The 13,032-nt window shown below is 36.4% G+C and overlaps 1 protein-coding gene across 15 annotated transcripts in view; it reads left to right on the forward strand.

Annotated features, from left to right (window-relative positions):
• The window catches only part of SUPT3H (SPT3 homolog, SAGA and STAGA complex component), a 602,245-nt gene that overhangs the window by 417,807 nt on the left and 171,406 nt on the right, over positions 1-13,032 (forward strand). For all 15 annotated transcript variants that reach the window (XR_012034199.1, XR_012034198.1, XR_012034197.1 and 12 more), the window contains one exon: positions 7,817-7,892. Coding sequence is in view for 12 of the 15 variants with exons in the window: in XM_072832814.1 (XP_072688915.1) it covers positions 7,817-7,892 (76 nt within the window). In the remaining 3 variants the exon portion in view is untranslated. The remainder of the gene's footprint in view (positions 1-7,816; positions 7,893-13,032) is intronic.

Consider the following 13,032-nt stretch of genomic DNA (forward strand, 5'->3'; position numbering starts at 1 on the left):
CAGCATCCTCAATCAGGAAAATAAAAAAAAGAGGTCAGTCTTCTATTACTTTAAGGAACTAGTTTGGGCAGAAGCTCACATAGCTTTTTTTGTTATTTGCCAACTTAGTTACTACAGAGCATGTTTACAGTTTCAGGGAAACATTAGTAAAAATTAGTGCTAACACTGCATGAGGATTTACAAGTAGACATGGAATTGTGTGGTTGTGTGTACTAGATTACCAGGAAAAAAATTATACTTTTCTTAGAGAGCGCACATTTTTTCCCAGGACAGGAAATAATTTATTGTGTGTAATATTCTCCACTACAAGCTTAGTAAATTCATATTTAAAACATTTTATAGACATTGAACCAATTTTAAATGTGTTATTTAAGTAACAACTATATTTTCCTTAGGTAACCAATTCATGCTCATTCTTGATAGTTTAGAATATATGTATAAAAAAACTTCTACAGTCATATTAATTAATATATCTAAACCCATAGAGTATAGACCCCCCCAAAAAAAATTTATATTTTGAAACAACTCTGTTATGAACTACTATCACAAATATCTTTTTGTGTATTTCTCAATCACTGATGCTTTGTACTTGCTGGGAATTACTCACTTATTTTTAGCCCAAAATTCCCTTTAAATCCCTTGAATGTTCTCCTAGAGTCTGTAACTACTTCTTTAGGAAACTTCCCATGATTACTGTAATATATTCTTAATTTCTTGGACACACAAAATTGATGTATTATGACTATCATGCTGGGAGGACAAATTAGCACCAATGAAAAGCTTTATTTTTTAGGCTATGAAATAGAATATATATTATATTTTTATTTAGTTGTATAATTAAGAGACAATCAGGATTGACTTGGCTCCCTAAATAATGCAGTAACATTCTCATTTCTCCCTCTCTTGCTCACACTCTCTCATTGTCTGAGAATAGATAGCCAAACCTATGCTGTTTCTCTGTGATTTTCTGCCTTTTGAGGAGCAGCTTTGATTATCTTTGTGTGTGGACATCTGTTTAATGACCTCCTGTATGTCAAGCAAAGTTAACTCAAGAGGAATTTCTTTACTTTTAAATTCTCTCTTTTTGTAAGGATTTTACTTATTTATTTGAGAGAGAGCATGAGTGTGTGTGCACAAGGAGGGGGAGGAGCAGACTCCCTGCTAGAGAGGAAGCAAGACACAGGGCTCTTTCCCAGGACCCCGAGATCATGACCTGAGCCAAGGCAGCCACTTAACCAACTGAGCCACCCGGGCAACCCTAAGTTCTCTTTATTTATTTATTTTTTTTTAAGATTTTATTCATGAGAGACACAGAGAGAGAGAGGCAGAGACACAGGCAGAGGGAGAAGCAGGCTCCATGCAAGGAGTCTGATGCGGTACTCGATCCCGGGACTCCAGGATCACACCCTGGGCAGAAGGCAGGAACTAAACTGCTGAACCACCCAGGCATCCCCAAGTTCTCTTTATTTTTAAAAACATTTTTTCTTATTGTAATTCATCTAAGAACAAGTTAAAACATCACTGAAATGTGTAACTGAAAAACTAAAAGCTCCCTGTAATGCTAGCACCAGAGGTAAATACTATTAAAATAGTGTATGTGCTTCTAGAGATTTGCACATGCGTGTGTGTGTTTTAATCATAAATGGGATTAAGATACAAATATTCCAGTTCTCAACTTGCCTTTTTTGGTTAATAATACATGCTCATAGCTACAACCTTTGAAGGGAAACAAAAGTAGAACATATAGAAAAGTACAGGGGTATAATCTATCTAGAAGAACAGATATTTCAGAAGAGAAGTCAGTGTGACCTGGGATCCTCAGAGAAAACTTTCCAGAGGAGGTGGTACCTCTGCTGAAAGGGAAGGAGTTAAATACCGCTGAAAGAGGGGGAGATGGTGAATACAGTCATGGGGGAGGGACATGGCGCAGCAACATGGCAGATGTGACAAAGGGTGACATGAGTAAAGCACAGAAGACGTTAGGTTTTAGTGAGACTAGCTCTTTCCTATATAAAATGAGCCAGATTGTGGCTGCATTTGGAAGCCAAACATTTGAGCTTGAATTTGATGCAGTGATCAGCTGAGAGCCATTTATTTAGGTTTATAAGTTGTGGTACCAAGATGGGTTGGTAGAGTTAAAATATTTGGAAGGAACCAGCTTCAGGATGCCAGGCCCATATTGGTGAGCCTTGCAGTGAGGGGCAAAGGCAAGGAAGATGTACCAGATGGCTTAAGGGAGACTCACTGGACTCTTGGACTCTTGGGTAGGAGAATCCACTAAATTACAAACTGATGGGCAAGCAGAATGAGGACTCAACTGGGTACTTGCAGGTTGACTTGCAACAATCCAGCTAAACCCTTTCACCTTTCTGAACTCCAGCTTCTTTATCTCCAGTGAGTTGGAGGTACGGTTTCTAGATTTCTTTAGCATTCTGTGGTGTTTACTGATCTACTAGTATCATCCTGCAGATGAACCACAACATACATGAATGTGTATAAACATCCCATCATTTACATGTTTTCACATTGCTGAATGCTGCTGCCAACCGATCCATTTGAGGTTTTCAAGTTCAGCAACCAATTCCTATTTAACAAGAGGTAGTTGGTAGATTCCTGTTGGCATTTTGCCTTTTTCATGTAGAAAGAACTTTGCATTTCCATCATGAGACTTCTAAGAGTAATCAAAGTAAGATTTTTTTTTTTTTAAATCCAGAGTAGAAGTGAGACAGATAAACTTTCATCTTGGTTTAAAAGTTATGTTCTGTGATTCTGTATTTTTGGAGAAAGATAAATGTCATGTGTCTTGAGAAGCTGCCAAGAGGTATACTAGCACATAGTTTCTCTAACCTTTACGTGTGCTTCAGTGAAAGCATGTGGAGAATTTAAGTGAAACTGTATGCTGCATAAGTAATCCAGCCTCATGCCTCAAAGTGGTATAGACAGGGGCAAATGGTGATTGTCACTACTGGAAGTGGTTTTCCAAGACATAGGCAGTTTCATGTTAATTGAAATGAAACCTTTTCACTGAACATTTACATTAACAAATCTATACTAGGAGTCTGTTGAGTTCAAGGTCTCAAACGAATTATTCTAGGTACTGCATCTGTTGAGATATCTGCTTCCCTGTTTTCATTTAGGTAGGACCCCAGAAGATGAGTTCATCTGGCGTGTAATTCTGCCTTCTGAGTTTGTTTTACAATAACCAGAAAAAGCTGCAACCTCTTGGTCGTGAGATGAATGACTATTAGTAGAACTGTTCTCTCTTACCTTTTTAAAAAGCCATTCCTATGAAATTTTGAAATACTGTTGGGTGCTTGGAAAATCTTGGGAATGGTTCTTCCAAAAGTGATCCTTCCAGGTATGCCCCTGTATGATAATACTTTGTAGTGTCCTAATAGTAGTAAGGTTTAATTTTTTAAAAAGCCTCTGCATACATATCATGTTTTTATGAGTTTTCAAGAGCAGCGTTAGTGCCTAAAGAAAAAAAAAAGAGTGGGTAGGACTGACAGATTAAGCAGAAAACAAATTGGACTTGCAGATACAAGAGCATGACTAATCCAGAGATGACCTTACATTCATCTGGCAGTCTGAGATCAGGAGAACATTGTGTAATTTGAGAATATCCAGCATGAATAAAAGTTATGATTAACCTGCCATGATTATTCAGTGATATACCTCAGAATAGGTCATTCAGGACCCAAGCTTTACTTGCTAGCTTGGCCTCTTTATTAACTATATGTTTCTAAATTTTTTTTTTTTTTACTTCTCTAAAATCTCAGTGTCCTCAGCTATAAAATGGAGCTATTAAAACTGTTTCTTTAAAAAAAAAAAAACTGTTTCTTTTAAAGGTTATTGTGCTGCTCTCTGAAAAGAATAGTCATTGTTGCTCTGATCATGCTGTTCTATAAGGCTTATCATTTCCCCCTTGCAACTTTTCCAGAGATTTCCTACAGTACCAGGAATAGAAAAGGACTGTCAGTGCACATTTCAGTGTGGTTTGGAATCGGTGATCTGAATCGTGACAAAAAGGAAAGTAGAATTAGAACAATAGAGAAAATAGGAGCCAGGTTATTTAATAGTTGGCCAATGTCTTGACTTTTTTTTTTTTTTTATGGGAATTTGTCTTTAAAAAGCTGCCTACTGTCTCTGGAATTTGGACAACTTGATCAGAAACATTACAGTTCCTGATTTTAGATCAGACAGCAAGGATTTATATACATTTCTTTTGCCTCCATCCATCCATCCCTCCCTCCATCTGCCCGTTCAGCAAGCCAGCAACATTTACTGGGGCCCAGGTAAATCCAAGCTAAGCATTGGCCAACACTCAGCCTGGAAAACCTCAGAAGGAACTGAGGGAAAAGGAAAACATAGTTACCCTCTTTAAAGAACACATAGCCTATGACAGCTATTTACTGCCTTTCTCAATTTTAAGATGATAGTGTACACACTAGAGATAATAAAATCAGATACCGAGTGATTTGGACCCTTTCATAAGGCTGAATCATCTGCAGCATCCTTGACTGCCAGTCGGTGTCTCTGACTTCATTTTGAGCGCCCTTGACCATGCTGTGAATAGTACACGTGCACTGTATTGTGTAATATACAAGGACGTTGGTATTAGTACAATTGCTTCCCAACCTATTTTATATCATGGCACACATAGAAAATGATATTTTTATGCCACACCAAGGTAATTGGACAAGGTCGGTGAGGGCGGGGGGGAGAGGGTGGGGGGAGTATGTTTTCACACCTGTGATGCGTCTGCAGCACACTTGTGCACTATCAGGTACATTCCAGTTGGAACACTTATTACTTAATTATCCCCAGGTTGTGCCTTCTTTGCTGACCCAGGACCTTACTTAATTTTATTTGGTCTTGAACACTTTGAGTACATTAATTACAGTGGCCACATGATACAGTTTAGTAAGGGAATGTATAGACTTTAAGGATTACAAAGAAAAATATTGGAGTGAGAATTTTACTGTAGGTCGAAGACAGCTTCTTATAATGAAAATAGGCTGGCTTGGGAATTGAGAGCCCTGGCCTTCAGTGCTAATGTGATCACGTTTGGCAAATCATTTCTCTCTCTGAACCTCAATTTCCTTGGATAAGGAAATGAAGGGGTTTGAACAAGATGAACTTTAAGTCATTCTCTAACTCTGATATGCTGTGGTTTTAATTTAAAAAAAAAAAAAGAGAGAGAGCATGCACATGCAGGGGAAGGGCGGAGGGAGAGGGAGAGAGAGAGAAATTTAAGCAGGCTCCACACTCAGCAGGAACCCTACCGGGGGCTGGATCTCACAACCCTGAGAGTCAGACACTCAACTGACTGAGCCACCCAGGTGCCCTGACATGCTGTGGTTTTGTAGTGCCTGTACATCTTTGCTATTAAGTCAACTGCTCTTCATTGAGTGTGTACTCTATGCTGGACACTTGGTCAGTGGCTTTTGGCACATGCCTAAAGCCAGCTTCATGGGGCTCCACTGCTTCAATGCTAGAGGTATTGAAATCAAACTAAGATGCTTGATGAAGAAAAAAATGATAGTGAATTGGGTGTCTGAAAGGAATGAAGCTAACTATAATAATTGAAAGTCCTTCAAGGTATCTTTTACATGTGGTTCAAGATTTCCCATCTAGCTAAATGCCTCACTTGATAAACTGACAACCCTGGCAGCCTGAACCTATTAGGATAAGTTTTCCTAACTTTAATTTCCAGAAATACCTATTCAGATACATCAACCACGTAAGCATGTGTACAGAAACCAAATATTGATTGTCCAACTTGGTGAAAGGAAAGTTAGTGTTAAGACTCCCATTAGGAATTTTCTTTTTCAATATTTATCAGAGTCCTTTCTGTTTAGCATGTGTTGGATGGATAAGGCTACCTCTGCAGAGCACCAGAGAAGACCTATAAGAATGAATAAATTATCAAGGACTAGCCGCATCATGGTGATGATGGTCATTTGCCCTGATTATAGACTAAAATGTTAGCATTTGTTTATTCCACAGAGGTCATTGTTTATTTACCATGTGTCAGAAATTCTAGGAGCTAGAAATTAAAATCTGAGAGCTTCCTGATGCACTCAAACACAGACATTAATGATGCGTTGTTAGCCTTAGAACTTTTTAAAATAAACACATCAGTAACTGATTTGTGTTCAAAATTCTCCCTTACTTCCTATTGTCCATTGGCATACACTTAGTCACGTATCAGATGCACTAAAAAAAAGAACAAAACTAAAATAATGCATCCACATATCAAAAAATACTTCTAAGCAGGGGCTCCTGAGTAGTGCAGTCAGTTAAGTATCTGACTCTTGGTTTCAGCTCAGGTCATGATCTCAGGGTTGTGAGATAGAGCCCTCCATCAGCCTCCATGCTGAGTGGGGAGTCTGCTTGGAATTCTCTCTCTCCCTCTCCTTCTCCCCTTCTCCCCTAAAATAAATAAATAAATTTTTTTAAAAAAAAGTACTTCTAAGTATATAAAAATTCACCCAATAATATACTCGTAAGAAACACGATGTTTCAGATATATGCACAAAAGGATCCTTATGCACATATATGCATGTGTTACATAATTTGCATATGTGTGTGATACTTACTAATGCATGTTCAAAAAGGATATTTGAGCCTAGAGGGTAAATAAAGAAGTATGGGTTTATGTCAACACATATGCATGTTTGTGTGTATGGAGTGAGGAGGAGATTAGGAAGGAAAGAAGAAGCAATGGAGTAGAAGAAGAGAAGCAAGGGAAAAAATAGTCAGTGGTCTTAGAAGGAACCGCAGAGTTAGTAAATTTTACCTTAACTCCCACCACCCCATCTATCTTTCTTACATTGAGCAGCAGCTAGTGTACCATTACTCATTCCATCAACAGAGGTATCATCGGAATTAAGCTGACCACTACCCAAATCAAACAAATGAAGAAAGAATAATTTCAGTTTAAAAAAATATAAAAATAACCAGACGTTAGAAGTGGTACTTATGTACTCCAACTGTGATAAAGAAAACTTACTGAAAGTCCTTCCAAAGCAGAAAAAAAATTAAAATCTCAGGGAATTTTTTCCTTTACTGGCCAGAATCTCATTCCAAGAAGTACCAGCCTGTCTCATTTCAAAATGCTTCCCTTGCCAAGGAAGCGGAAGCGGTCATATTCTTTCCCACCGAACTATGGGTGAATTATAATTATCCTACCTCTTGTGGGACAATGAAGCAGCAAACATCTGCTATACTGAATCAAAAACCCACGAATGAAACTGTACCAAACTGTGAATCATACCTGGACTCAGATTAAAGGTTTTGTGTTGTGTTTACCTTTTTCTTTATTTTCTTTGCAATTTAAAATATGGATTTGTTAGCTCTGGCTCCATGTTCTGAGGGAAAATATATGTATTCCATTCATTGACTCCAATTTTAACACTGAAAATCCTCAGCTTTAAGGCTACACATGGGCAATAATGATTAACAGGTTTTCTGTTTGTTGTTATGACCTCAAAGTTTTTCTTTAAAAGGATGATACAATTGAGAAAATTTAAAAGTACACAATATAAGACATAAAATCCTTTAGCTTTTTCAATATAATGACAATAACAGAGGAGAAGAAAATGGCATTTTAAACTTTACTTCCAAAAACACAAGCTTCAAAACTACTGTAACTTATCATAATTTTAAGTATCATGATATTTACGGTAGTATAACACTGTTTATTTAAAGGCAGGAAGGAAGAAATGGAATTTCAATTCTACATTTTAGCCAAGAAGACATATATAATGGTCTACTTGCTCTGAAAGATTGTTTGTGTGTCTTTATCTGTTAGAGAGCAGAAAGACAGACTCGAATTATGGATTCAGCTCAATATGCAGAATTCTGTGAAAGTCGACAATTAAGTTTCTGTAAGTAAATGTTTAATTTTGCTTCATTATATCTTTAAGAGATCATGTGTTACAGATATACTATACTATGACACAATCTCCATTCCTTAGAAACTGGTGAATTTAATATATGCATAGTTATAACTGTTATAGAAACAGCCCCTGCATTGTAGGGGACTCTATAAAAGATTTTACCCCATTCACTGTTTTGTAATTAGTCTAAAGAGGTTTTAAAGGGTTTTAAAGCAATACACAGAGGCCCATGTTAATTATTCACTTTACTTTTGGTCCAAAAAAATCCATTTTCTTTAACATTCTCATTTTAATTTATTTTCCAGTTTCTTCATCTTGTTTACACTACTATTGCTAATTGTACTTGGCCCATAATGGACTCTAGTTGTACAGTCAGGACATTCAAAAGCCCCTAATATTAATAAATACCAAGCATTCCGTTTATTTATGCATACTCATATGACCACAAAGAAAAGTACCAATAGTCTCTTCCATTTTTGTCTGTAACCTCCTACTGTGACAAGCATTCAGTGTTATCCAAATCCTTTAGTCTATGCTCTTGTAACACTGGTAACCTAGTGATAAAATTAGTACTGTCCCATCACTGCACACAGGCTTACTAAAAGTACAGGCTCATGATAAATAGTGGGCTCAATTGTGTAGCAGACATCTTTACCGCAACAGTTCAGTGATGACTAAGCCTCTCAGGGGAAAGGTCAAAGAGTAAGTGTGATGAAAAGTCCAGTAAAAATCTGACGGAGAAACACATGACCCTGGTCTGAGGAATTATAGACACAATGGTGTCTTTAAATGGAAAAACTGTCCTGTGGTCATAATAACAATGTATTTGATTTGGAAAACAGAAAATGAGAGCTTCATTATAGATCATAAAGTGCAAATAAATGACACATTTCAAATAGTGCCCCATGTAAATGTCAGTAAAATATAGGAAAACATGTTTTGGAAGCTTTTTTTCCTAACTAAATATACTTTGCAGTCTGACTAACAATTTGGCATCATACATCTGTGAAGCATTAAGTAAATGACACTTCAGATCATGGCAATTTCAGCAAATGAGAGGTTTTTGTATTGTAATTTTTAGGTTTAAAAATGGCATTCAAGTCTTTTATAAGTATAAATCTCCAGTTTATGAAGTAACATTTAGTGTTATTGAACTATTTTTTAAAATCATATTTTAAATTTAATTCACTTAAAGGAACAGAAGTGCTATTTCACACTAAAACATATAGCCACTGACATGTCCTTATACATCTTGTGTTTGAAAGTCACATTTGTTTAGAACTCAATAATAAAGTATAATAAATTAAAAATGAATGCTTTCCCTTTCTATAGAAAATAGTTGTGGTTTAAGCAGTATATTCTTACTTTTTTTAAAGAAGAGGGATTTGGGCATTTAAAAATATTTCTTTGTATGATGCCCACAGGTGCTTCATTATGAAACCCTAGTGGAAGAATCTGTTTTATATGCCAAAATACGGTGGCTGGGAATGCTTAATCCAAGTGGGTCAGCAAATTCAGAACTAATAACCCACACCGGTCAGAACGTTAGGCTCTTTTCATTTCTCCCCTTCTGATAAATTACCAGGATATAGGAATTGTGATTCAGCTGTATGTGTCTTCTTAAATATTTGATCATAGCATTCACTGATTGGGACTACTGGTGCATTTTAAAAGTTACAGGTCTATGACTTTTATAGACTGAAGGTAAGTTGCAGAATTGGAATACTGATCAAATTCACCAGTCTTGTTTTTATAATTATGTAAGTTAGATAGTCATTTCCCATAAAGTCTCTTAAAATCTGATATTCATATTAATTCACAAAGCTTAAATTTAGTTATAAATTGGTAAATCTTTTTCCAAGCCTTTCAGTCTTTTGTTTTGTATGTGGATTTTGTAAACAAATATATAGATTTTCTTTTTAGTCAATCTGAGAGTCTTTGTGTATTTTAATTGAAGATTTTAATTAATGTGTGTTTAATTACTTCAATTTACAATTTTATTACAATACATTGGGTTTATATATGCTGTCTTTGTATTTTAAATTTACTGTACTGGTTTTTTTTTGCTTTTCCTCCTCCTTTTCATTATTCTGTTGGATTAATTGGATTTTCTTCATTCCATTTTTCCTCAACCAGTTTGTGTAGTGTATATTCTATTTCTATTATTTAGTTGCTATCCTTAATTTTTTTAATATTCGTGCTTGACTTAATTTTTTAAAGTTGGTAATCAGTAAACATGCCTTGTCAGCCTAATTTTGTTTTTCTTAAGGCTCTTTAAGTGCTTAAAGTACTCATTTTTGTCTTAAAAATGCTTTATTTTGCCCTCATATTTAAATGGTAGTTTAGTTGGGTAGGAAATTGTGGGCTAGTAGTTATTTGTTAAAACAGGATACCATTGTTTTTTAGCCTCTGTTGTTAGTAAGAAGTCTCTATCTGCTTGTCCTATGGAGAAACTAAGAGAATGAAGATATAATCCCCAAGGCCCTCTGGTGTATGGGAAAATGAACAGGCTGGCAGTCGATGACTGATCAATAAATATGTACAGAAGGAAAGAAAGAAGGAATTTCTTATAAAAGACTCCAGGGAAAACCATGTCCTCTGAGAAAGATTATTTGTAATTAATCCAAAATAGCAGTAATTATGAAGAGATTAAGTTACTGAAGAATTTCTTCAGAGTGGAATAAGCATTACAGAGAGCCCTAAGAGAAAGATCAGGAATCGAAAGACTGGTGAGAGGAATGAGGTAGAAATAGTGAGATAGTATGCAGGGATGTGAAAATGGGAAAATATTGAGAAAAACTTAGATTTTACTGGTGATCCACAATGAGAAAGAAAAAAAGTGTATGAGAATTAACTAACCTTAAACATCCTATATAAAGTTATTATATAAAGTTGTTTTAATTCCAGCACAAGCTGAAAAACCAGGTAGTGTCAAAAGGCTGATAATCTTAGGAACTTCTGGCCTTTGTTAAAGATGATATTTAAATTGTTGATCAATTTCCACGATACCCTTACTCCTGATATATTGAGAAGAATGGTAAAGGTGAAGGAACTCATTCATGCATTCTGGTGCCCCCTACCTCTTGATGGAAACAAACTGTTATGACTAGGGGTATCTGTACCTGTCTTACTAGAACCAGCAATACTGTAGGAAGGTCTGTTTCTGAAGCAGCCCTTCTCCAGGTGTGACAGGGAATTATTTCAGGGACTGTTCACCTGTTGCTGGAATAGAAGTAACCGACAGTGGTTTTATGGGACTCTCTGTGTACCTTTTATGCTACAGAAAACTTGACATCCTACCTTTTTATTTATTTTTATTTTTTTAAAGATTTTATTTATTCATGAGAGACAGAGAGACACAGAGAGAGAGAGAGGCAGAGACACAGGCAGAGGGAGAAGCAGGCTCCATGCAGGGAGCCCAACACGGGACTCGATCCCGGGTCTCCAGGATCACGCCCTGAGCTGAAGGCAGGCGCCAAACCGCTGAGCCACCCAGGTTGCCCGACACCCTACCTTTTTTATTAAAGAAGCATCTGTCATTTGTTCCTTTTTTTTCTAGAAATATTTGTTGTGAGACTACTGATGCCCTTCACCTTTACCACTCTTCTCAGTATATCAAGAGTATATTGCATGAAGTATGTAGGTGCTGGGGGATACAGTGGTAGACACATGATCCTTATCCATGCATTCTCAGTGCTTAACATCTAGTGAGGGAGCTACCAATTCTGTTGCTTAAGTTGAATACTAAGAACTATCTATCCTCCTCTCTTTGAAAATAAATTGTTTAGAGCATAGTCACAAAATACCTGTTTCTGTGTTCTTAACAACCTGTCAAAGGGAGAAGTAACTAAGGTACATTTTATTGACTTGCCAAATTGCTGCCTGTTAACTTTGACTTCAGAAGTATTCCACAGATGTTAAACAAGTGTTTGTGAGCTATTGCAGCTTACTAGTTAGATGGAATGTTGCATGTCAGAGAATATGGGAAGATTACGTTAGGGAGATAGCTTCAAGAGGATTATCATAATTCTGCCATAGTTGACAGCTTTGGACATGTACTTCGATAGCAAGGCTTCAAGTCTTCTGTGATTTATTGAAAAAAAAACTCTTCTATACACAGAATCTATGAAAACTGTATCTGTAAGGATTGAAACATCATGCTTTGAGTGACTTTACATGTTTTAATAGATCCGTAGGACCAGATTAACCAAAAGAATAATCAGTGGATTTTTAAAAAATTATGTCATAGATATGATAAAATCTTAACCATCAGTCTCTTCCCTGTAGATTACTAGTTAAATTAGCAATGTCTAATAAAGGTTCTGCATCAGGTTAAACTCTGTTTAGCACTGTGGCAATTAAGAGATATTTACCAGATGGTTCCACACACACTTGGTACTGTTAGGTATGCAGAGAGACATGATGCATGGTGTTTGCCCACAAAAATCTTCTAATATGGTTCGATAAGTCATAAGCAGATGTGAAAGGATATCTGATGATATAAGAATTCAGTAAATGACTAGTGTGGGGAAGTACACGGTACTAGCAGGATTCATGTGAATGAAGAGAGATGGGATGGCATTCCATGGAGGGAAAGGAGCACTGGTGAACAGAGAGAGGGCTAGACTCAAGGCCAGGTAGCATTTCAGTAGGAAATAATACACAGACAGGTTGAAATCAATCTGAAGGGTTTTGAGAGTCAGTCTTAGGAATTTGGACATCTTTGTAGTCAGGAAAATGTAATTGCAAGCTTAAGTTTTTTCTACTGTATTCTAAATGTGTGACTTTTTTTTTAATAATAAATTTATTTTTTATTGGTGTTAAATGTGTGACTTTGAACCTATTCTAGTAACAGACAATTTTGAAATGTATTGCAAAATCAATTTCTCTGTATTCTTTCTCCATCATGGGTTTTTTCTTGCAGGAATTTCTTTCCACAAGAATAAGGTAAAGCTATATCAAGTAACCCCTCTTACTATTGTTAAAACATAAGCTATGGCTAGTCATAGCTTATTCTGACACTGCGAGAAGTGCTAAATATTAAGTCATTTAGTATACTGTGTTATGTAGCAAATAACAAAATCAAAGACCCAAATGCATAAGGAATGTCTTGGGGCTTGAATATCTC

This window comes from Canis lupus, chromosome 7, assembly GCF_048164855.1.
Source record: "Canis lupus baileyi chromosome 7, mCanLup2.hap1, whole genome shotgun sequence".
Lineage (NCBI taxonomy): Eukaryota > Metazoa > Chordata > Mammalia > Carnivora > Canidae > Canis > Canis lupus.